The sequence below is a fragment of the Thunnus maccoyii genome, chromosome 13, assembly GCF_910596095.1.
Source record: "Thunnus maccoyii chromosome 13, fThuMac1.1, whole genome shotgun sequence".
Taxonomy (NCBI): Eukaryota; Metazoa; Chordata; class Actinopteri; order Scombriformes; family Scombridae; genus Thunnus; species Thunnus maccoyii.
Genome location: NC_056545.1, coordinates 820,240 through 845,555, shown reverse-complemented (window position 1 = coordinate 845,555; position 25,316 = coordinate 820,240). Strand labels below are relative to the sequence as shown.

Here is a 25,316-nt window from a genome sequence, read left to right as displayed (position 1 = left end):
ATCATCATGCTGCCAGATGTTTCTGTCAGTAGTAAACAGCTGCCTCAGTGTCTCTGTGCAGCTGTAACATCACCTACTGCAGGCTGTAATATTCTATATACTGTAAATCTATCTATCGATATGTAGAAAGACGTTTTTAGCATCTAAGTTAACGCTGAAGCATTCCGTCTTTATTTCCGTCACAGCTGCTCACCGACGTCACCGACCGCAAAACCGAAGCTCGCTCTCACGTCCAAATAAACCAAGTCTCGAGTCTCTACGATCTCCCACATTCCTGTAACGCTTTGAACACTTTGACACGAGTCTGTCAGACGAACGTAAAGACCACAGCGACACAGCGAGGCTTCAGGAAACTTACACGACGATATTATACGACCAGATGTTCGACGTTGTAGAGAAAGAGTCGAATCGAGTCCATGTTAGACACGTGTGAATATGGTGTTATCTGAACTAGACCTGGTCTAATGTGGCAACCGTCCTCTAGAAATTACGTTCACGTTCAACTAAACTACAACAGCAAATACATTTACACCAGAAACGTAACGCTGCCGAATCTCGTTTTCTCTCGACATGATGAGAAAATGTTGTTCATTAAACGTATTTAAGTTGCCAAACTGTTGATACTGAACCACATTTAAAAAGCATCAACTTCTCTCTTGAAATACTGAGTCAATTATTGTTTTCAACGAGTCATTCTGGTCTCAATCTCTAAATTCAGCTCCTCTAATAAGTGCGCTGGTGGTCATTTTTGGAAATTATTGCTCCATTAATAAGATGTAAAGATGAATAGTAGCTTTGATGTCTGCCGTGTGGGCGTTGATGGACAGCTGTGATTGACAGCTGTGATTGGCTCCAATAAGTTCAATATTACTTTATTGCAATACCTGCGATGTTAGTTAGCTAACGTTAGCCCAGGTGTGCAGCGCTCGGTGTTCCCAGTAAGCTAGCGTTAGCTTGAGTCTGAGGTAGCGGGGGGCGTGTAGTGACTTGAAGCTCAACATGTCGGCGCCTAATTCATTGAAAAAACGTTTCCTGTGACCATCATCCAGGCAGAGATTAGGTTTGTCGACACAACGTCGCTGGAAAACAGTTTAGCGTATCTGAAGGTCATTTCTAGGAGTCTAACGTTGTCTGGATGCAGTGAAATCACCTTTTTCTGCTTTCATGAGTAAAATGAAAGTGGTTTTTTCCACCATGTCCAACTGTAAGCAGTGCAAACACTGAGAACTGGTCGTGTAATATTGTCTGTTAATAGATTAATATTTATAAAAAGTTTCCTTTAACCTCCAAATCTGCAGTTTGTTGCTGACAGAAACGTGCTGCCGTCAATAATATTAAAGGCTTTTGATTAAACTGGCAGCTGGACTCGTTGTTTCAGCTGCTCTAACACGACTAGTGACACTGATAAATGTGTCTGCTGGTTTCTGATTTGTCCTTTTCACGCTTCGGGAACTCTCTTGTGAATGAAACTCGTCCACAAACGGAGCGCGACAGGTCGCCTTATACGAACACTTTAGGGGTGTCGATGACGTCGATGGTGAAACGTCCTCATGAACAGGTGATGTTCTTCAGGCTGAAACCAGAACAGCAGATCAGTGTCATGTTCAACATCTCCCTCAACCTTAAAACACCACCAATTTACCTATTAACCATGCAATTAAGGTATTTAAAGGGAAGATTCATCAATAAATTAATGGACTGAGATTATCTGAGTTTGCAAAGTGAATTAATTTGATGAATTATGATAAATGAACCTTAATTACAGTTTTTTAAGTCTTAAAAACCCTTTAAACCATGGTGTTACTTTTAATAGGATTTGAAGGGGATAACTAATGGATAAATTAATGTAATGTCATATGTAATAAGGTAATTTAAATTGGCTTTCTGTACACTTTAAGGGTTTTTTGTGGAGAAAAAAACCCTTAAAAGTTGAAAACAGTCACTTAATATCTAATAAATAATAAAGGTGAAAATTCAGGAGTTCATCTTAACTTTCGTAGTGAATTAATGGTTAATTAATAGAATTATAATAAGTGTATTTTAATGCATTATCTATTGTGAAAACTTCTCCTTTAATTTAAACCTCTAAAAGGCTTTAATTCTTTTTATTAAGTTGTAATTTCAGTTTTATTACGAGCTTGTTGCAACAAACCTGACAGAGAAAAGTCAGAGTTTCAGGAGAAGAAGAAGAAATGTTCCCTCAGTTTGCTCTGTTGAACGTGTTCATGGACTACACTACCCATGAGCCTCTGCTGCTGCTGCTGTGACATCAGCGTTCTAGAATATTCTCATTATAACTTTTTATCTTCAGTCTGCCTTCAGCCGCATAGCAACAGAGACTGAAGCTCTCTGATTGGATGTTCTATCCTACAGATCCCTTTGTTTTATACTTATTCTCCAGAAATTCTCTGAGTAATTTACAGGTATTAATTCTTAGGAGATTTACAGGAAATGTGCTCATTGTAGAGTTTTTCAGAAACAACCTAACATGCTAATATGAGTTTGACACAAAACTTCTCACTGAGTATTTTCTGTCAAAGAGACAGAATATGACCTCAATATAGCAAATCTGAACCAACCAACTTAACCAATTCAACACTTTTTTTCTGTTTTTTCTAATAATTCACAAATTGCACCACCCTCTCTGTAAGAATTAGCTGTTAAGTACCTGAAAATTACTCAGAACACTTCCAGGAAACGATGTTTGTAACAATGTTTCTGACAGCAAAGCATTCTGGGAAATGTAGTTGACTTCTCTCCTAAACTGGAGCTGCTAGACGTTCCCTCGCAGCTCTGTCAGATCGGCTCGACCCGTTCATCCACTCAAATATGGGCTTATATGATATGATTGGAATACAAACTGGATGTTATTTAGCACTATTTATGATCTAAATGTGGACATTGTTACAATATATTTTCATATAACTAACATACAACTGTTTGTCCATTACTTTTAGCTAATTATCTAAACTTTTCATTTATTTTTTTAACTATTTCAACAATTATTTCAAGCTGTCACGCGCTCTCAATTGCAACCTATTAATGTGAAATCACAGTTTCTATATTTTAGTTGGGTTAGTTGAGTTGAGTTTGCTGGTGATTTGCCTCTTTAGGTTTGTCACACCAGCATTTAAAACATGAAATATTGTGGCTGTAGATCTTTTTCACAGCGGACATTTTGACTTGTCATAGCAGGGGAAGCTCAGGTAACGTTAACATTGTCCCCATAAACCATGACAGTGTGACAGTGAGCCAGAATGTGCTTTACCAGGACCCTGAAACTTAAACATTTTATTATTCTGTCGTCACATGTCAACATGTCCTCTGTGAGAAAGTCTAATTCAGATCAGGTAGAAACACGGAACACGTTTGTTTGAGAACTCTGCCGTCATGAAGAAGACGATTGGTTGATGGAGGTCTGAACTGTCTTCTGTTGATAATCAGGATCTGAGTCTGATGTTGGTGTTTTTTTTTGCAGCAGGTGTTTATCATCCTGTTTAATGTCGAGTTAACAAGAGAATCCACATTAGCCGTCACCGAGCGACAGCTGTAACCACCGACAGGTGAAACTAACGTCGTGACGACAGGTTCAAACAGGTCAACAGAAAGAGACGCGGCGTCCGTCTCGTCGCTGGTGATGTGAAGGCAGCAGAATCAGCCGGTCGGACCACCAGAGCCACAAACGCAGTTTAGCCCGTGAGACATTCAGGTTCTCCATCGCGGAGGATTGACCAGCATCTGCTGACAGGCGGCTCTGGTGGTCCCGCCCCCGTCATTATGACGTGGCGGCCTGTTTGTTGCGTAAGGTTTCGAAGAAGGCCATCATGCCCTTCCTCACGTTGCCACTGCTGCCGTTGCCCTTGGTGATCCTTGGCATCATGGAGGTGCTTCCGCTGCCATGGAGACGGGATGTGAGGGGAGGAAAGGCGGCGCCGTCCATGGAGTTGGCCCGTTTGACCTTTGATGGGGTCGCGTGCCACGACTTGGTCCTCGGAGGAGGAGTCTGAGCCACTAAACACTTCTGATACTGAACCTGACGACAGAAAGGACGAAAGAGTGGAGACGTTATGAGCAGCAGATCAGTATCAGTACCAGTTATGGACTAATTATTGACTGTAATAAAGGTACCTTAGGGGATAATTAATCAATTAATTAAGGGATTGGGATTATGTGAACTGTTTAAGGGCTTTTTATGGGATAAAAAAGTTGAAAGTCACTTAATTTACATGTAAAAGGTGAAAATTTGTGTGAACGTTATTTAAACATATCAAGATACTGACTCCTTGTCTCGTTATCAGTTATTTCATCCATTAACTTATTTCAGGTCCTTTTAAGGTCCAAATGAAGACGCACCTGTAATGTTCTGAGCTTCTGTGAAAAACTCACCATACATGCAGCCTGAACGGCCTCAGAGAGGATCCCAGCGTCCGGTTCACACCAGAACACGTGACACTCGAAGCGCTGCGTGCCGCCGTCTACGATCACAGCGAAGGTGTGGCTGTCGTGGCCGACGCCCAGAAAAGTGAGGAAACGCACCTGACACTCCCAGAAAGGCTCCTCCCCCTCCTGTCAGGAACAGGTAGAACAGGTGGAGCAGGTGGAACAGGTAGAACAGGTAGAACAGGTGGAACAGGTGGAACAGGTAGAGCAGGTGGAACAGGTAGAACAGGTGGAACAGGTGGAACAGGTAGAACAGGTAGAACAGGTGGAACAGGTGGAACAGGTAGAGCAGGTGGAACAGGTGGAACAGGTGGAACAGGTAGAACAGGTAGAACAGGTGGAACAGGTGGAACAGGTAGAGCAGGTGGAACAGGTGGAACAGGTGGAACAGGTAGAACAGGTAGAACAGGTGGAACAGGTGGAACAGGTAGAACAGGTAGAACAGGTAGAGCAGGTGGAACAGGTGGAACAGGTGGAACAGGTAGAGCAGGTGGAACAGGTGGAACAGGTAGAACAGGTGGAACAGGTGGAACAGGTAGAGCAGGTGGAACAGGTGGAACAGGTAGAGCAGGTGGAACAGGTAGAGCAGGTGGAACAGGTGGAACAGGTAGAACAGGTAGAACAAGTAGAGCAGGTAAAAAAGGTAGAACAGGTGGAACAGGTAGGAACAGGTGGAACCGGTGGAACAGGTAGAACAGGTGGAACAGGTGGAACAGGTAGAACAGGTGGAACAGGTGGAACAGGTAGAACAGGTAGAGCAGGTGGAACAGGTGGAACAGGTAGAACAGGTAGAACAGGTAGAGCAGGTGGAACAGGTGGAACAGGTAGAACAGGTAGAACAGGTGGAACAGGTAGAACAGGTAGAACAGGTAGAACAGGTGGAACAGGTGGAACAGGTAGAACAGGTAGAGCAGGTGGAACAGGTGGAACAGGTAGAGCAGGTAGAACAGGTGGAACAGGTGGAACAGGTAGAACAGGTAGAACAGGTAGAACAGGTGGAACAGGTGGAACAGGTGGAACAGGTAGAACAGGTGGAACAGGTGGAACAGGTGGAACAGGTAGAACAGGTAGAACAGGTGGAACAGGTGGAACAGGTAGAACAGGTAGAACAGGTAGAACAGGTGGAACAGGTGGAACAGGTAGAACAGGTAGAGCAGGTGGAACAGGTGGAACAGGTAGAACAGGTGGAACAGGTAGAACAGGTAGAACAGGTGGAACAGGTGGAACAGGTAGAACAGGTAGAGCAGGTGGAACAGGTGGAACAGGTAGAACAGGTAGAACAGGTAGAGCAGGTGGAACAGGTGGAACAGGTAGAACAGGTAGAACAGGTGGAACAGGTGGAACAGGTGGAACAGGTAGAACAGGTAGAGCAGGTGGAACAGGTGGAACAGGTAGAACAGGTGGAACAGGTGGAACAGGTAGAACAGGTGGAACCGGTGGAACAGGTAGAACAGGTAGAACAGGTGGAACAGGTAGAACAGGTAGAACAGGTAGAGCAGGTGGAACAGGTGGAGCAGGTGGAACAGGTGGAACAGGTAGAACAGGTAGAACAGGTGGAGCAGGTGGAACAGGTGGAACAGGTAGAACAGGTGGAACAGGTAGAACAGGTGGAACAGGTGGAACAGGTAGAACAGGTAGAACAGGTAGAGCAGGTGGAACAGGTGGAACAGGTAGAACAGGTGGAACAGGTGGAACAGGTAGAACAGGTGGAACCGGTGGAACAGGTAGAACAGGTGGAACAGGTGGAACAGGTAGAACAGGTAGAACAGGTAGAGCAGGTGGAACAGGTGGAGCAGGTGGAACAGGTGGAACAGGTAGAACAGGTAGAACAGGTGGAGCAGGTGGAACAGGTGGAACAGGTAGAACAGGTAGAACAGGTGGAACAGGTAGAACAGGTAGAACAGGTAGAGCAGGTGGAACAGGTGGAACAGGTGGAACAGGTAGAGCAGGTGGAACAGGTGGAACAGGTAGAACAGGTGGAACAGGTGGAACAGGTAGAGCAGGTGGAACAGGTGGAACAGGTAGAGCAGGTGGAACAGGTAGAACAGGTGGAACAGGTGGAACAGGTGGAACAGGTGGAACAGGTAGAACAGGTAGAGCAGGTGGAACAGGTGGAACAGGTAGAACAGGTAGAACAAGTAGAGCAGGTAAAAAAGGTAGAACAGGTGGAACAGGTAGGAACAGGTGGAACCGGTGGAACAGGTAGAACAGGTGGAACAGGTGGAACAGGTAGAACAGGTGGAACAGGTGGAACAGGTAGAACAGGTAGAGCAGGTGGAACAGGTGGAACAGGTAGAACAGGTAGAACAGGTAGAGCAGGTGGAACAGGTGGAACAGGTAGAACAGGTAGAACAGGTGGAACAGGTAGAACAGGTAGAACAGGTAGAACAGGTGGAACAGGTGGAACAGGTAGAACAGGTAGAGCAGGTGGAACAGGTGGAACAGGTAGAGCAGGTGGAACAGGTAGAACAGGTAGAGCAGGTGGAACAGGTGGAACAGGTGGAACAGGTGGAACAGGTAGAACAGGTGGAACAGGTGGAACAGGTGGAACAGGTAGAACAGGTAGAACAGGTGGAACAGGTGGAACAGGTAGAACAGGTAGAGCAGGTGGAACAGGTGGAACAGGTAGAACAGGTAGAACAGGTGGAGCAGGTGGAACAGGTAGAACAGGTAGAGCAGGTGGAACAGGTGGAACAGGTGGAACAGGTGGAACAGGTGGAACAGGTAGAACAGGTAGAGCAGGTGGAACAGGTAGAACAGGTGGAACAGGTGGAACAGGTAGAACAGGTAGAGCAGGTAGAACAGGTGGAACAGGTAGAGCAGGTGGAACAGGTGGAACAGGTGGAACAGGTGGAACAGGTGGAACAGGTAGAACAGGTAGAGCAGGTGGAACAGGTGGAACAGGTAGAACAGGTGGAACAGGTAGAACAGGTAGAACAGGTAGAACAGGTGGAACAGGTGGAACAGGTAGAACAGGTAGAGCAGGTGGAACAGGTGGAACAGGTGGAACAGGTGGAACAGGTGGAACAGGTAGAACAGGTAGAGCAGGTGGAACAGGTGGAACAGGTAGAACAGGTGGAACAGGTAGAACAGGTAGAACAGGTAGAACAGGTGGAACAGGTGGAACAGGTAGAACAGGTAGAACAGGTGGAACAGGTGGAACAGGTGGAACAGGTAGAACAGGTGGAGCAGGTGGAACAGGTGGAACAGGTAGAACAGGTGGAACAGGTGGAACAGGTAGAACAGGTGGAACCGGTGGAACAGGTAGAACAGGTAGAACAGGTGGAACAGGTGGAACCGGTGGAACAGGTAGAACAGGTGGAACAGGTGGAACAGGTAGAACAGGTGGAGCAGGTGGAACAGGTGGAACAGGTAGAACAGGTAGAACAGGTGGAACAGGTAGAACAGGTAGAACAGGTAGAACAGGTGGAACAGGTGGAACAGGTAGAACAGGTAGAGCAGGTGGAACAGGTGGAACAGGTGGAACCGGTGGAACAGGTAGAACAGGTGGAACAGGTGGAACAGGTAGAATAACAGTAATCGTACCTGTCCCTTCCACAGAGACAGGATGTTATCAGTCACGTGGATGACGATTGGCTCCCAGTCGTCTCTGTCTGTAGAGTTCATGATGCTTTCGATCGCTCTGTTCAACACCTCCATACCTGCACACACACACACAAAGACACCTTGGTTTCTATGGCAACCCTTGTCCCAATTAACAGTGAAAGTTATTTTCCCAGAATGCTTGCGGACGTGTTCACGTCTTGTTTTGTCCGACCAACGGTCCAAAAACCAAAACATTTAGTTTACAATGATGTAATAATGATAATAATATCTTTATTTATGTCACTTATCAAAACAAAACAGTAACACAGAGAAAGAAAATAGTCCAGCAGCGTAAATAGAGATGAGCGTCGTGATTTCTGTTGTCAGTGTAGCAGCTGCAGTAGATTATAACTGATGTGCTCTGCTGCAGCAGACGTGTTCGGTGTTTTTCAGTCGTGAGACTCAAACTGAAACTTTTTAAAGAATCAACTGGTCAGCACCCTCTAGTGGACAAACTATGTAACTGCAATACAGTTTCTAATTGACCTCAAACCTACTTTGATGTCTCTGAACCTGACAGTTCTTGGGAGATATCGGCCCACATATACACAAATACCAATATATCTGCAGTAAGCTGATATTGGCTGATGTATCGGCCTGATACATATCAGAGAAAAACATCAAATCCTCACGTTAGAGAAGTTTCCTGAAAGAACTTGTTACTAATCATCGAATAATAAATGATAATAATATTTATAATTATAGATAAAATAAATTAATTTCTCCATTTAAACTCAGGTACTGTAAATATTAATTTATTGTTAATTTATTATTGGAAATGTTACTGCTCATATATGTTAAATCGTATTGAACTGTTAGCCTGTAGATATGATCAGCTGACCTGCTCCGACTCTCAAAGTTACAACAACAATCAGCTGTTGTTGATTCATTGGAAATGTATCAGTTGAACAGTTTATTTCCAGGAAATGTTGGAAACTGTCAATACTTTGGTTGTTAAGTTGGAAACTTAATTTGAGATCAGTTTGTTCACAGGACCAAACACAGAGCTGTAACAGGTGTAACAGGTGTAGCAGGTGTAACGGGTGTAGCAGGTGTAACGGGTGTAGCAGGTGTAACAGGTGTAGCAGGTGTAACAGGTGAAGCAGGTGTAGCAGGTGTAGCAGGTGTAACAGGTGTAACAGGTGTAGCGGGTGTAACAGGTGTAACAGGTGTAGCAGGTGTAGCAGGTGTAGCAGATGAAACAGGTGTAACAGGTGTAACAGGTGTAACAGGTGTAGCAGGTGTAGCAGATGAAACAGGTGTAACAGGTGTAACAGGTGTAACAGGTGTAACGGGTGTAGCAGGTGTAACGGGTGTAACAGGTGTAGCAGGTGTAGCAGGTGTAACAGGTGTAACAGGTGTAGCGGGTGTAACAGGTGTAACAGGTGTAGCAGGTGTAGCAGATGAAACAGGTGTAACAGGTGTAACAGGTGTAGCAGGTGTAGCAGGTGTAACAGGTGTAACAGGTGTAGCGGGTGTAACAGGTGTAGCAGGTGTAGCAGGTGTAGCAGATGAAACAGGTGTAACAGGTGTAACAGGTGTAACAGGTGTAGCAGGTGTAGCGGGTGTAGCAGGTGTAGCAGATGAAACAGGTGTAACAGGTGTAACAGGTGTAACAGGTGTAGCAGGTGTAGCAGATGAAACAGGTGTAACAGGTGTAACAGGTGTAACAGGTGTAACAGGTGTAGCAGGTGTAGCGGGTGTAACGGGTGTAACGGGTGTAGCAGGTGTAACAGATGAAACAGGTGTAACAGATGAAACAGGTGTAACAGGTGTAACAGGTGTAACAGGTGTAGCAGATGAAACAGGTGTAACAGGTGTAACGGGTGTAGCGGGTGTAGCGGGTGTAACGGGTGTAACAGGTGTAACAAGTGTAACAGGTGTAACAGGTGTAACAGGTGTAGCAGGTGTAACAGGTGTAACAGGTGTAACAGGTGTAGCAGGTGTAGCGGGTGTAACGGGTGTAACGGGTGTAGCAGGTGTAACAGATGAAACAGGTGTAACAGATGAAACAGGTGTAACAGGTGTAACAGGTGTAACAGGTGTAGCAGATGAAACAGGTGTAACAGGTGTAACGGGTGTAGCGGGTGTAGCAGGTGTAACAGGTGTAACAAGTGTAACAGGTGTAACAGGTGTAGCAGGTGTAACGGGTGTAACAAGTGTAACAGGTGTAACAAGTGTAACAGGTGTAACAGGTGTAGCAGGTGTAACGGGTGTAGCGGGTGTAGCAGGTGTAACGGGTGTAACAGGTGTAACAAGTGTAACAGGTGTAACAGGTGTAGCAGGTGTAACAGGTGTAGCAGGTGTAACGGGTGTAGCGGGTGTAGCAGGTGTAACGGGTGTAACAGGTGTAACAAGTGTAACAGGTGTAACAGGTGTAGCAGGTGTAACGGGTGTAGCGGGTGTAGCAGGTGTAACGGGTGTAATGGGTGTAACAGGTGTAGCGGGTGTAACAGGTGTGTCTGTCCTACCCATGGCTCGGGACACCGGCAGGTTACCGATGTACTCGACCTCGAACTTCTGGACCTGCTGCCGCACCGCCTCTAGAAACTCCACTGAAACACAAATACAACAATAACAACAACAACAACAACAACAACAACAACAACAACAACAACGAGGGGTCAGCAGAGAAACAATCAGAGAGCAGAGCAGGTGAGTCACCTTGTCTGGGCAGGTCCTCAGGTGAGATGCTCTCCATCGTCAGAGAGCGAGACGGCCTCATCAGCGCCTTCTCTGACATCATCTACACACATACAAAGATTCAAATGCATCCATGTTTCTACACTTCTGTTCAGTTTTTCTCTCATTTTATTCTCGTCATTAGTCCGTCTCTCAATACTGTCCCCTTCCAGCTCATTGGTTCCTACTGGAGACACGTCATATATAAAGACTTCTCTTTGTAAACTAGACTTGTAAGCAGGTATATCAGGATCCAATCAGAAACAAGCTAGACGGAAATCTTTAAAAACACCTCACAAGTACTTAACTATACAGGTTATTACATCATCATACATTAATATGTACTTTAAAAGGTTTTGTAATTTCCTAAAGCAGCTGCCCACTGTAGTTTTAGTTAACACAGGACTTCCTGACTGTTAGAAAATATGAAGAGGATGTAAATCTTTAAAATCCCTCCACAAATATAGTTTTCATTTTCAACTTGTAAACAGACTCAACACAGGCCTGATGCAGTAAAGCTGTAAATGACCTGGTTTTTAACTAAGACACTTTCAGTCACAATAGACGTATTAAATGTGCAGACTATATTTGGCTGGACGTGAACAATTAAATCCTGAGAAAATAGTAAAAAAAAAACCTGTCACAGCGCCACCTGCTGTTGGATGAGCTGTTGGATAATATTTGAACAAAGTGTTGGACCAGCTGAGCAGAGGAGTCCGTCTGTTCTGATGATGTAATATTAAACATTCATAATTAAACACTAAGTAATAAGAGGTTATAAAGGTTTGTTCCTGTCGCTTTATTATAAACAGTCAAAATGTGAAGCGTTAAAGGAGATCTCTAAAAATAATGTCCATATCAAATAATTACACTCCATTAACTAATTTTGGGGGTTTTTTTTGGAATAAAATAATAAATAATAATAAAACAGAGGTGACTCTCACCTTGGAGCACATCTCGTGCAGCGCTGTGGCGATGGCCTTCGCCGGAGCGTCACAACGAAACACGTGACACTTCAACACACAGCTGTCCTTATCTCCAGCTACGAAGGCAAAGTCCCTGAACGCACCACACACACACACACACACACACACACACACACACACACAGTGGTCAGGATGGACAGGTGATCATGTGATCAGCAGGTGAGGCGTACATGCAGGAGGAGGTTGTGTCGGTGTAGCTGTGGGTGTGAGGAGGTAAAGGTAGAGGTTTACCTGTCCCTGCGCAGGTGAGTGAGGAGCGATTTAAAGAAGCAGAGAGAGTGACAGTGTTAGTGCAAACTGACAGATGAACAAACCCAAAGGTGAGTTTGATTTGAACAGAAACATCAAACTGTGAATGATGTCAGCAGCGGAAAGTAACTAAGTACAAGTACCTCATGTACTGTAGTACAGTTTTGAGGTATTTGTACTTTACTTGAGTATTTCCATGTGATGCTACTTTCTACATTTCAGAGGGAAATATTGTACTTTCTACTCCACTACATTTATTTGACAGCTTTAGTTACTTTTCAGATGAAGATTTGACACAATGGATAATATAACAAGCTTTTAAAATACAACACATTGTTAAAGATGAAACCAGTGGTTTCCAACCTTTTTGGCTTTTGACGTCTTACAAAAAGCAGTGTGTAGTCGGGGTCACATTTCACATGTCTATGAGTTGTTAACAGCTCCACCAAATAGTGATTTTTCCCTCTAAACTTCTCACATGCTTTCATTTCAATAAATGTTCAAATGATCCAATATTTCAGCAAAAATCAAAGATTAGAGAAAAAGTCCAAAAACTGAAAACAGATTTGTGTATCAGAACTTTGTTTTTTCTTCTTTCCTCTCCCATTAATCATCTCACCACCCCTCAGATTTATCTGCTGACCCTTTGGAGGGGCCCGACCCCTAGGTTGGGAACCACTGGACTAAACTAGCTAACTGTATATAAAGTAGTGTAAACTAGCTCCACCTCCAGCAGCTACAACAGTAACATGCTGCTCTAACACTGATGCTTCACTATTAATAATCTAATGATGTCATATATAATAATATATCAGTCAGAGGGACCAAACCACTACTTTTACTGCAATACTTTAACTACATCAAGCTCATAATACTTATGTACTTTTACTGCAATACTTTAACTACATCAAGCTCATAATACTTATGTACTTTTACTGCAATACTTTAACTACATCAAGCTCATAATACTTATGTACTTTTACTGCAATATTTTAACTACATCAAGCTCATAATACTTATGTACTTTTACTGCAATACTTTAACTACATCAAGCTCATAATACTTATGTACTTTTACTGCAATACTTTAACTACATCAAGCTCATAATACTTATGTACTTTTACTGCAATACTTTAACTACATCAAGCTCATAATACTTATGTACTTTTACTGCAGTAGGATGGAGTATTTTTACATTACTGTATTGGTACTTTTACTGCAGTAAACCTCTCATCTCTCTCTGTTTACACTGTGAAGATCCTGTGAGTTAGCCTAGCTTAGCATAAAGACTGGAAGCAGGGGGAAACTGTTAGCGTAGCTCCATCAGAGGAGAAAAAAAATCTAAATTCAAACATCTGCAGATGTGTCTGATTGACATGTTGTATGTTGTTACTGAACAGGTGAAGGAACAGATGCACCAGATTGAGATTTGAATAATCATATTAGAGGATCCAAAAAAATGAGAGAATATAAGTCCTGTGACATCACGGAGTTGCGCAGTGACATCACAGAGTTGCACAGTGACATCACACAGCTAGAACAGAAAAAGCGCAACTAAAATGTGAAACCGACACGTTCCATCATCAGGTGAGATAACGGAGGCAACAGCTGCTTTCTGATTGGCTCACCTGCCGTTGTTGCAGCCCACCCCCCACACACGGATGTTGATGATTGGCTGACAGTGGAGGGGGGTGTGGTCTAAAGGGTCCAACAGGGTCAGAGTGTCTTTCTTCAGAACCAGCATCATCTCCCGACCCTGCAGACAGACAGGTAGACATACTGACACACAGACAGACAGGTAAACATACTGACACACAGACAGACAGGTAGACATACTGACACACAGACAGACAGGTAAACATACTGACACACAGACAGACAGGTAGACATACTGACACACAGACAGACAGGTAAACATACTGACACACAGACAGGTAAACATACTGACACACAGACAGACAGGTAGACATACTGACACACAGACAGACAGGTAAACATACTGACACACAGACAGGTAAACATACTGACACACAGACAGACAGGTAAACATACTGACACACAGACAGGTAGACATACTGACACACAGACAGACAGGTAAACATACTGACACACAGACAGGTAGACATACTGACACACAGACAGACAGGTAAACATACTGACACACAGACAGGTAGACATACTGACACACAGACAGACAGGTAAACATACTGACACACAGACAGGTAGACATACTGACACACAGACAGACAGGTAAACATACTGACACACAGACAGGTAGACATACTGACACACAGACAGACAGGTAAACATACTGACACACAGACAGGTAAACATACTGACACACAGACAGGTAAACATAATGACACACAGACAGGTAAACATACAGACACACAGACAGGTAAACATACTGACACACAGACAGGTAAACATAATGACACACAGACAGGTAGACATACTGACACACAGACAGGTAAACATACTGACACACAGACAGGTAGACATACTGACACACAGACAGGTAGACATACTGACACACAGACAGGTAAACATACTGACACACAGACAGGTAAACATACTGACACACAGACAGGTAAACATACTGACACACAGACAGACAGGTAGACATACTGACACACAGACAGGTAGACATACTGACACACAGACAGGTAGACATACTGACACACAGACAGGTAGACATACTGACACACAGACAGGTAAACATAATGACACACAGACAGGTAAACATACTGACACACAGACAGGTAAACATACTGACACACAGACAGGTAAACATACTGACACACAGACAGGTAAACATACTGACACACAGACAGACAGGTAGACATACTGACACACAGACAGACAGGTAGACATACTGACACACAGACAGACAGGTAAACATACTGACACACAGACAGGTAAACATACTGACACACAGACAGGTAAACATACTGACACACAGACAGACAGGTAAACATACTGACACACAGACAGGTAAACATACTGACACACAGACAGACAGGTAAACATACTGACACACAGACAGGTAGACATACTGACACACAGACAGACAGGTAAACATACTGACACACAGACAGGTAAACATACTGACACACAGACAGACAGGTAAACATACTGACACACAGACAGGTAGACATACTGACACACAGACAGACAGGTAAACATACTGACACACAGACAGGTAGACATACTGACACACAGACAGGTAGACATACTGACACACAGACAGGTAGACATACTGACACACAGACAGACAGGTAAACATACTGACACACAGACAGGTAAACATACTGACACACAGACAGGTAAACATAATGACACACAGACAGGTAAACATACAGACACACAGACAGGTAAACATAATGACACACAGACAGGTAAACATACTGACACACAGACAGGTAAACATACTGACACACAGACAGGTAGACATACTGACACACAGACAGGTAAACATACTGACACACAGACAGGTAAACATAATGACACACAGACAGGTAAACATACTGACACACAGACAGGTAAACATAATGACACACAGACAGGTAGACATACTGACACACAGACAGGTAGACATACTGACACACAGACAGGTAAACATAATGACACACAGACAGGTAAACATACTGACACACAGACAGGTAAACATAATGACACACAGACAGGTAGACATACTGACACACAGACAGGTAAACATACTGACACACAGACAGGTAAACATACTGACACACAGACAGGTAGACATACTGACACACAGACAGGTAGACATACTGACACACAGACAGGTAAACATACTGACACACAGACAGGTAAACATACTGACACACAGACAGGTAGACATACTGACACACAGACAGGTAAACATACTGACACACAGACAGGTAAACATACTGACACACAGACAGGTAAACATACTGACACACAGACAGGTAAACATACTGACACACAGACAGGTAAACATACTGACACACAGACAGGTAGACATACTGACACACAGACAGGTAAACATACTGACACACAGACAGGTAGACATACTGACACACAGACAGACAGGTAAACATACTGACACACAGACAGACAGGTAAACATACTGACACACAGACAGACAGGTAGACATACTGACACACAGACAGACAGGTAGACATACTGACACACAGACAGGTAGACATACTGACACACAGACAGGTAGACATACTGACACACAGACAGGTAAACATACTGACACACAGACAGGTAAACATACTGACACACAGACAGGTAAACATACTGACACACAGACAGGTAAACATACTGACACACAGACAGGTACAGCAGGTGTCTTACCTCCCCCCAGGCCCCCATCCTGTCTCTCTGCTCGGGACTGTTGCAGTGAGACAGCTGCTGGATGACGTTACTGACAGCGAGACTGCTGCGACCGGGAGACAGGTCCTCCTCCTCCACCTGCAGCCAGCCGAGAGAACGCACTGCAAAGCACTGACAGACAGACAGGTGGAGAGGGAGACAGGTAGAGAGACAGACAGACAGATGGAGAGACAGACGGGTGGGGAGAGAGAGACAGGTGGAGAGACAGACAGATGGGGAGACAGACAGATGGGGAGAGAGAGACAGGTAGAGAGACAGACAGGTGGAGAGACAGACAGTTAGAGAGACAGACAGGTAGAGAGACAGACAGACAGGTGGAGAGACAGACAGACAGGTGGAGAGACAGATAGGTGAAGAGGGAGACAGGTAGAGAGACAGACGGGTGGGGAGACAGACAGGTAGAGAGACAGACAGATGGGGAGACAGACAGATGGGGAGAGAGAGACAGGTAGAGAGACAGACAGGTAGAGAGACAGACAGATGGGGAGACAGACAGATGGGGAGAGAGAGACAGGTGGAGAGACAGACAGGTAGAGAGACAGACAGGTGGAGAGACAGACAGATGGGGAGAGAGAGACAGGTGGAGAGACAGACAGGTAGAGAGACAGACAGATGGGGAGACAGACAGATGGGGAGAGAGAGACAGGTGGAGAGACAGACAGGTTGAGAGACAGACAGGTAGAGAGACAGACGGGTGGGGAGACAGACAGGTAGAGAGACAGACGGGTGGGGAGACAGACAGGTGGAGAGACAGACAGGTAGAGAGACAGACAGGTGGGGAGACAGACAGGTGGAGAGACAGACAGGTGGAGAGACAGACAGACAGGTAGAGAGACAGACAGGTGGAGAGACAGACAGGTAGAGAGACAGACAGGTGGAGAGACAGACAGGTGGAGAGACAGACAGGTAGAGAGAGAGACAGGTGGAGAGACAGACAGGTAGAGAGACAGACAGGTGGGGAGACAGACAGGTGGAGAGACAGACAGGTGGAGAGACAGACAGGTGGAGAGACAGACAGGTAGAGAGACAGATAGGTGGAGAGACAGACAGGTGGAGAGACAGACAGGTAGAGAGACAGACGGGTGGGGAGACAGACAGGTGGAGAGACAGACAGGTAGAGAGACAGACAGGTGGAGAGACAGACAGGTGGAGAGACAGACAGGTAGAGAGACAGACAGGTAGAGAGACAGATAGGTGGAGAGACAGACAGGTAGAGAGACAGACAGGTGGACAGACAGACAGGTGGAGAGACAGACAGGTAGAGAGACAGACAGGTGGAGAGACAGACAGGTAGAGAGACAGACAGGTAGATGAGCAGATTAAGCAGTCAGTGAGTCGTTGGGTGACAAACAGAGAAACCAGGACACAGAGAGTCAGATTAAAGCAGATTAAAGCAGATTAAAGCAGATTAGATCAGATTAAAGTGCAGCAGATGAGCAGAGAGCAGCTCAGAACCTGTTTTACTGTATTTAACACTTTCTGTTGAACTGTGACATCACAGCTGATGGACGCTGCTTCTTTAACAGGCTGGATGTGTTTTATTAGTGTGAACGACTAAAACTGAACCTGAGATGACAGAAAATGAATTAATATTGTTGCTGCAGGTGTTCAGTTTTATCTAGAGGATGGTTAGTATGCAGCTTTTATATATTATTTACTGTATTTTAGATATTTAATATTTGATATAAACTGTTTTTGAGCTCATATTGTGTCACATGTTCAAACATGTCACCAGTGGCGCCACCATGTGGCCATTTATAAAACACAATAACTCATGAACCTTTTTTTACAAAACATAAACTGCTGAAACTCTTGATGCAACATCCAATAGAAACGTTGTTTGACATGTTCACATATGAATCGTCCAATCAGCAGCGACCACGTCTTCAATCTGAAGCACCTTAAAGTGCCGTCGCCGGCCATCAGCTGATCCAGCTGACTCGTTCAAAAAGCCTCAAATACTGTCTGCAACACTGAGTCAGTCATTGTGTCTGGTCTCTGAATTCAGTTTATCTCCTAATATTCACACCAAGCGGCAACCTCCGTGGTTAAAAAATGAGGCCAATGCCGAAGTGCCAAAAGTCTGCATTCTGTCTAACAGCCAGCAGGGGGCGACTCCACTGGCTGCAAAAAGAAGTTCAATGAGAAAATAACTCTACTTCTCTCTTGATTTATTACCTCAGTAAACTGTTTCCTAATGAGTTCATGGTCTCAATTGCTAGTTTCGAGTCTTCTTCAATACAGCATGATGTTCATTTTGTAAATTATGGTCCCATTTCATTTAAATTTGACAATAGAGCAGCATGTGCTTTAGGGCGTGGCTACGTTGTGATTGACAAGTCACTACCACAGCGACAACGTTGCTTACGTAACATAACCATTGTGTATGGGTGTAGCTGCTGCTACTACACAGTGTGTTTTCAGTTCACTAAAGTTAATTGTAACATTGTGGTCGCCTAAAAACAGTCTCGTTCAATGTTTGGTTGTAATAAAAGACCCATCAATGAGTCGGATGATCAGTTTTTCCGGTGAGTACATTTTGTTTTAACAGTTTTAGGCCTGTTTTTTGCTAGCGACAATTAGCATTAGCATTAGCATGATCACTGTTAACCATAGATTGTAAATGCACCGTGCTAACCAAGCTAGCAGCTAGCGCTATGGTCAGCTCCACCCTCTCGTCCAAATACGGTCACTTCTGGCTCCAAAAATCAAACATGGCGACGGCCAAATCCAAGATGGCGACGGTCAAATCGCTACACTCTAGGCTTCAAAACAGCACTTCTCAAACCAGTAGGTGACGTCACGGTGACTACGTCCATATTTTTTACAGTCTATGATTCACACACAGGAGTGGAAGGGAACAAAAACATTAACTGCATTTTACATCCAACATCCAACATATTAATAATAAAAACAGGTTGGAACCTTTACTAGTAACTAGAGCATCATTATTGATTATCCCGCCAGTTATTTTCATGTTTAATTATTTAGTATATAAAATGTCAAATGTCGGTGAAAACTGTCACAGTCTGATGTAACGTCCTCACACGTCCTACAATAAAAATGTAACTTCAAATGACCAATTACTTCAGTTCATTGCACTGATTTACTCAAATGTTGGATAATTCATCCATAATTCATACTATAATATTCTTAAACATAAAAATTATATCAGCTTTCAGCATCAGATTTTACAAGGTGAGCAATATGTAAAGTTAGTGTTTAGCTACGCTGGGTTCACATTTCAAGGGTTCTACTTTTAAAGGACAAGTTCGCAATTTTTTAAGTGTGTTGTAAACAACAGTCAGTCTTCAAATGAACATTAAAGCTGTTTTTCTTGCTGTAATCATTCCTCCTGTTCATACTGACCATTAGAAGATCCCTTCATAATGACCTTACAATGGAAGTGATGGGGGACAAAATCCACAGTCTGAAGCTAATATGAAGCTTCAGCGTCCAAATGAGTCAAATCAAGTAGATATCTTTCAACGTTACAGTCTTTTTAGTGCCAAAGTCCCTCTTTTTGTTACTATACTTCCACCGCAGCTCAACAGGGAAACACAAAGAGGGAATCTGATGGTAAAAAGACTGTAAATGTGTCAGATATCCACTTGATATGACTAACTCAGACTGTTGAAGCTGAATAGAAGCTTCACACAGACTTTTAAATGACTGTGTGGACACACTGTGGATTTTGGTCTCCATCACTTCCATTGAAAGCACATTTGAAGGATCTTTTAATATCCAGTATGAACAGGAGGAATGATTACAGCGAGGAAAACCTCTTTCACTGTTCATATGGACACCTGACTGCTGGTTATAGACACAGTTGAAGAATAGTGAACTTGTCCTTTAAGACCTTGTGATGATTTAGTTGTGAACATGTAATATGATTAAACTTTTCTCTGCTTATGTTCAGTAGTTTTATTAATCACACACACTCGTTATCTTACCTTGGAGTCGGGATCGTGGTTGGTGAGATAATCTTCATGCCAGGAAGACCTGAGAGAGAAACTAAACTCATATACCTGTACAGATATGTGTGAGTGTGTGTGTGTGTGTGCTTGTATTCCTCATGTTGTGGGGACATGAATCTGTTTACAGTCACGTGGGGACAAAAATCAAGTTCTCGTAATATCAATCATTCATTTTAGAGTGAAAACTTGGTTTAAGGTTGATTCTCCAGGACATGAATGTAAGTCATGACTGTGTGTTTGTTACCTGTCCTCAGGTGGTTCAACCGTCTGTCTGCTGGTGGGCTGCGATCCAGCCTCCTCCTGCTGAAACAAAACACCACAGAAGAAGAAACAAACTCCAGAGATCTGCTGGTGCGTCAGACAAACCTCAGCTGACCTGAGTTACCTGGACTCACTGTTCTATCAGTTCTACCTGTTCTATCAGTTCCACCTGTTCTGTTAGTTCTACCTGTTCTAACCTGTTCTGTTAGTTCTACCTGTTGTATTTGTTCTACCTGTTCTGTCAGTTCTACCTGTTGTATTTGTTCTACCTGTTCTGTCAGTTCTACCTGTTGTATTTGTTCTAACCTGTTCTACCTGTTGTATTTGTTCTACCTGTTCTGTCAGTTCTACCTGTTGTATTTGTTCTACCTGTTCTGTCAGTTCTACCTGTTGTATTTGTTCTACCTGTTCTGTCAGTTCTACCTGTTGTATTTGTTCTACCTGTTCTGTCAGTTCTACCTGTTGTATTTGTTCTACCTGTTCTGTTAGTTCTACCTGTTGTATTTGTTCTACCTGTTGTATTTGTTCTACCTGTTGTATTTGTTCTACCTGTTGTATTTGTTCTAACCTGTTCTGTCAGTTCTACCTGTTGTATTTGTTCTACCGGTTCTGTCAGTTCTACCTGTTGTATTTGTTCTACCGGTTCTGTCAGTTCTACCTGTTGTATTTGTTCTACCTGTTCTGTCAGTTCTACCTGTTGTATTTGTTCTACCGGTTCTGTCAGTTCTACCTGTTGTATTTGTTCTACCGGTTCTGTCAGTTCTACCTGTTGTATTTGTTCTACCGGTTCTGTCAGTTCTACCTGTTGTATTTGTTCTACCTGTTCTGTCAGTTCTACCTGTTGTATTTGTTCTACCTGTTCTGTCAGTTCTACCTGTTGTATTTGTTCTACCTGTTCTGTTAGTTCTACCTGTTGTATTTGTTCTACCTGTTGTATTTGTTCTACCTGTTGTATTTGTTCTACCTGTTGTATTTGTTCTACCTGTTGTATTTGTTCTAACCTGTTCTGTCAGTTCTACCTGTTGTATTTGTTCTACCGGTTCTGTCAGTTCTACCTGTTGTATTTGTTCTACCGGTTCTGTCAGTTCTACCTGTGTGTCGAGTGCTTGTGGCGTCCTGCTTAGTGCTGGGTGCTGCCACTGGGTGGCACCGGTGGGAACATGCCAGTAGTAGGTTCCTGTGGAGTCCTTGATGGTTCTCCAGCCAGAGGGAAGGTCTGGGTCCAACAGCAGGTTCTGGTCTGTCCAGATGTTGTCTGCAGAGACACAAGAACTGTCACCAGCTGTCCTCTGAAAAATGAAGCCAACATGAAAGTGCAAAAAACTCAAATGAGGAGAAAGCAGCAGAAATAAACAGCCTGGTACAAAAAACGCTTCTGGTCTCTATAGCTAATTTCCTCATTCATGACAACTGTACAGAGGGGTGTATTTCCATATAACTCAGTCGTTTACATTTTATTAAGGCTTAAAGTTATGTATTATTAAGGGCTGCTTTGAGTGATGGGCGGGTGCCATCACAGTCAAGTCGCTACCACAGCAAGAACGTTGGCTAAGTAACTGTGGCGTGACCCCAGATTCACAGAGTATAGGCGTAGCCATCACTATTTCATTTGGGATAATGTAAGTACACAACTCAACAACATATATAACATAGGTCTGGTTGTTTTTAGACATTTTAATGTGGAATAATTAGAGATTATAGCTTTAGGAGCAACACTGTTTAGTAAAATGTCAAGTAAAACTAACTAAACTGATCATTTAAGTGCTTTTATCTCTTTCAACAGAGTAACTGCTTTCAGTTCTTACGTACAGTAATAACTTCAACTTGTTTACAGCTCAACTGACATTTCAACTGCTTTCAGTTTCCTGTTTGTTTTCTCTGCTTACATACAAACTGATACGTGAGCTGCCTGCAGGCTTTAAAATGCTTCAACTTAAACTGCATCCATCCTCTCACATGCAAACAGTTTAAGAAGATGTTGTGATCTTCAGTGTGAGCGAGTACACCTCAGTTATCTACAGAAATAAATCTGCTGTGTGTATAATCAGGAAACTCAGACACTTTATAACTGATTCAGTCTTAAACATCATTTCATTTACCTAAATGTAGCAAACTCAGACTTGTGCTAATAATAACATGAACTATTGATCCATAAAAAAACATGTCAGCAGTAATTCAGTGTAATAAAATGAAAGCTCCTCCTCTTCTGTCGCTCTGCAGTTTTATTTCAGTACAAGGTGACTTTAACCTTCGGCAAGTCAGTGCTGACACACTCTGCTGGCACATGATGCCGCATTCATCATACATCAGTAAAAGAGACACTAAAGACACTTTTCCCTCCTCCAGTCTTCACCTGATCTGTGGACAGGTTCAGAAGACGTTCAGGATACATTGTTGATGTTAAACATCATGTTCTGAACGAGTAATCAGAGGTCAAACTGCAGCAACAGGAAGAGACGAAAGAGGAGAAGAAACCAAAGAGGATTTGAATAATTAATGAACCTTTAGAGACACAAAATGCTGAATCAGCTGATTGAGAGACCATGATATGACCGGAAGGAGGGACGGTCAGTACAATAAACTACAGTCAGCAGCAAAACCTCCACTGGACAGTTTTTATAACCACAGCAGCTTGTTGAAGCTCTGTGGGTTAGTTTAGCTGTTACACACGCTTCTTTATGTATTTTTTAGTATTTTTTTTATTTGCACAAAGGTTACAATAAAAATATTTCACAGTAAAAATTATATTAAATTGTGCAGGAGAAGTCAAATCATAAAAACATACAGTCATAAAACAATATGACATCAAATAGACAAAGAAACGCATGAAGCAAAAAACAAGAGAAAAAGAAAGAAAAGAAAAAACAAGTAAAACAGAAATTTGAACACTTTAAAGCTATAATATGTAATTATTCCACATTAAAATGTCTAAAAACAACTAGACCTGTGTTATATATGTTGTTGAGTTGTGTACTTACATTATCCCAAATGTTTCCAACAAGTTTCAAACTCAGAGAAATCTGTAATTTAATCAAAGTAACGGACCGTTTCAGTCTAATCGATCCATATATCAGTTATTGTTATATTGTTTGGGCTGCTACATGTTCTTCACACCTCAATCAGTTATTTTTAACCCAAAAAAGGTTTTTAAGAATGATTTTAAACTCTACTGGCCAAGAGCCATCTGCACCTTTGTTTAGGAAATTTAAAATGTTGTCAATTTATTCTGTAAATATCCTTCTAACATGTGTGTTAGGTTCAAATTCATATATCACAGACAAAAACCTTCCAGATACATTTCATCATTTTTTCATTTTATCATCAGACATTCACTCACTTATTCAATGAGACGATCAAAGGACTTTCAGTTACCTGATTGTCACCCTTCCAATCATCAATTTTATATCAGATTTAGAGGTCCTCATCTCTGGAATTCACTGAATACAACTTTGAAGTCGTCGTCTTCTTGAATAACATTTAAAACACATTTAAAAAAATATCTTTTATTTAAAAAGAATTTTGTGCGACTGGTTTATATTATTATATTACACCTTGTGCACATTCAAACGCACAATATGTAATTTCAGCCTTTAGGCGTCTCAATCAAAACAATAACAAGAGACGGAGTGTGATGACGGTGTGAAGTAGCAAGGGATCATGGGAGTTGTTGTCTTCGTTGTTAAATAACCAGTTTCATCAGGATAGGATTACTCCGGTGTTCATCATTCAGGATGTTTTTACCCGCAGAGGTCTCCTCCTCTCCAGAACAAACCGACCCGCAGATTACAGGTAAAAACACTGAATAAAGCTGTTTCACCTAAAAAATCAGTGTTTCTCCGACGATGTTTGGTGAGCACCGGACTTCCTGGAGGGGCTGTTAGCCGAGCTGCTGCTAACGTTTGTCCAGTTTATTTCTCTGATAACTTAAGATCCAGACGTCCAATGACTAAAATCCTTCTTCCGGCTAAAAGATATAGTTAAAAACCACCTAAATTTATCATGAAAATGTGTCTTAAAACTGAATAAAAGTCCATTTATAACAGTTTGTGTGGAACAACCACAACGCCGATGTATTATCTTGTATGTGTGTAAGTTACTCTTTGGTAGACGCCATTGTAGCGGACAAACACAGCGCCGCCGTATGCATCTGGTGCGTGTTTACTCTTTGGTAGAGGAGGTATGACGCCATCGACAGGCGACCAAATGAAACGGTCCGTTACTTTGATTAAATTACAGATTTCTCTGGGTTTGAAAATTGTTGGAAACATTTGGGATAATGTAAGTACACAACTCAACAACATATATAACATAGGTCTAGTTGTTTTTAGACATTTTAATGTGGAATAATTACATATTATAGCTTTAAGACCTTATAAAAATATTTGACCTGTTGTAATGAAGATTCATTATCCAGCCAGGGGGACATGACTGTATCTTATTCTCATCAAGCTTTCATAAAACATCTCTCCTCTCTCGGAATATCTGAGCATCTCCTGGAAACTCCTGACAGGTCAGGACTCCTCTGCAGCTCCTAAATATCAGCAGAGAGGAGAGATTTCCTACATTAAGAAGGTTGATAAGATGCTTTTACTCCTCATCCAAAAAGTAGGAACAAAAACGTGTCATTCTGAGAATTTTCTGCCAGTTAGGAGAGATTTCCTGCTCTGATAAATACGACTCCTGGTCTCACAGCTGTCCAAACTGCAGACCGACCACCAGATCGCTGATCTGA

General features: G+C 42.9%; 1 protein-coding gene across 1 annotated transcript; it reads right to left on the bottom strand.

Annotated features, from left to right (window-relative positions):
* Positions 1–808: 808 nt before the first annotated feature.
* Positions 809–22,870, bottom strand: apbb3 (amyloid beta (A4) precursor protein-binding, family B, member 3). The gene is made up of 12 exons (XM_042431659.1): positions 22,858–22,870; positions 21,676–21,941; positions 20,568–20,626; positions 20,300–20,348; positions 16,308–16,457; positions 13,592–13,719; positions 11,673–11,787; positions 10,711–10,792; positions 10,518–10,601; positions 7,987–8,102; positions 4,387–4,566; positions 809–4,033 (listed from the first exon to the last, which is right to left on the bottom strand). Exons 1-12 carry the CDS (start codon positions 22,868–22,870, stop codon positions 3,776–3,778), a joined length of 1,500 nt encoding a protein of 499 aa, XP_042287593.1. The 3' UTR covers positions 809–3,775.
* Positions 22,871–25,316: the final 2,446 nt, after the last annotated feature.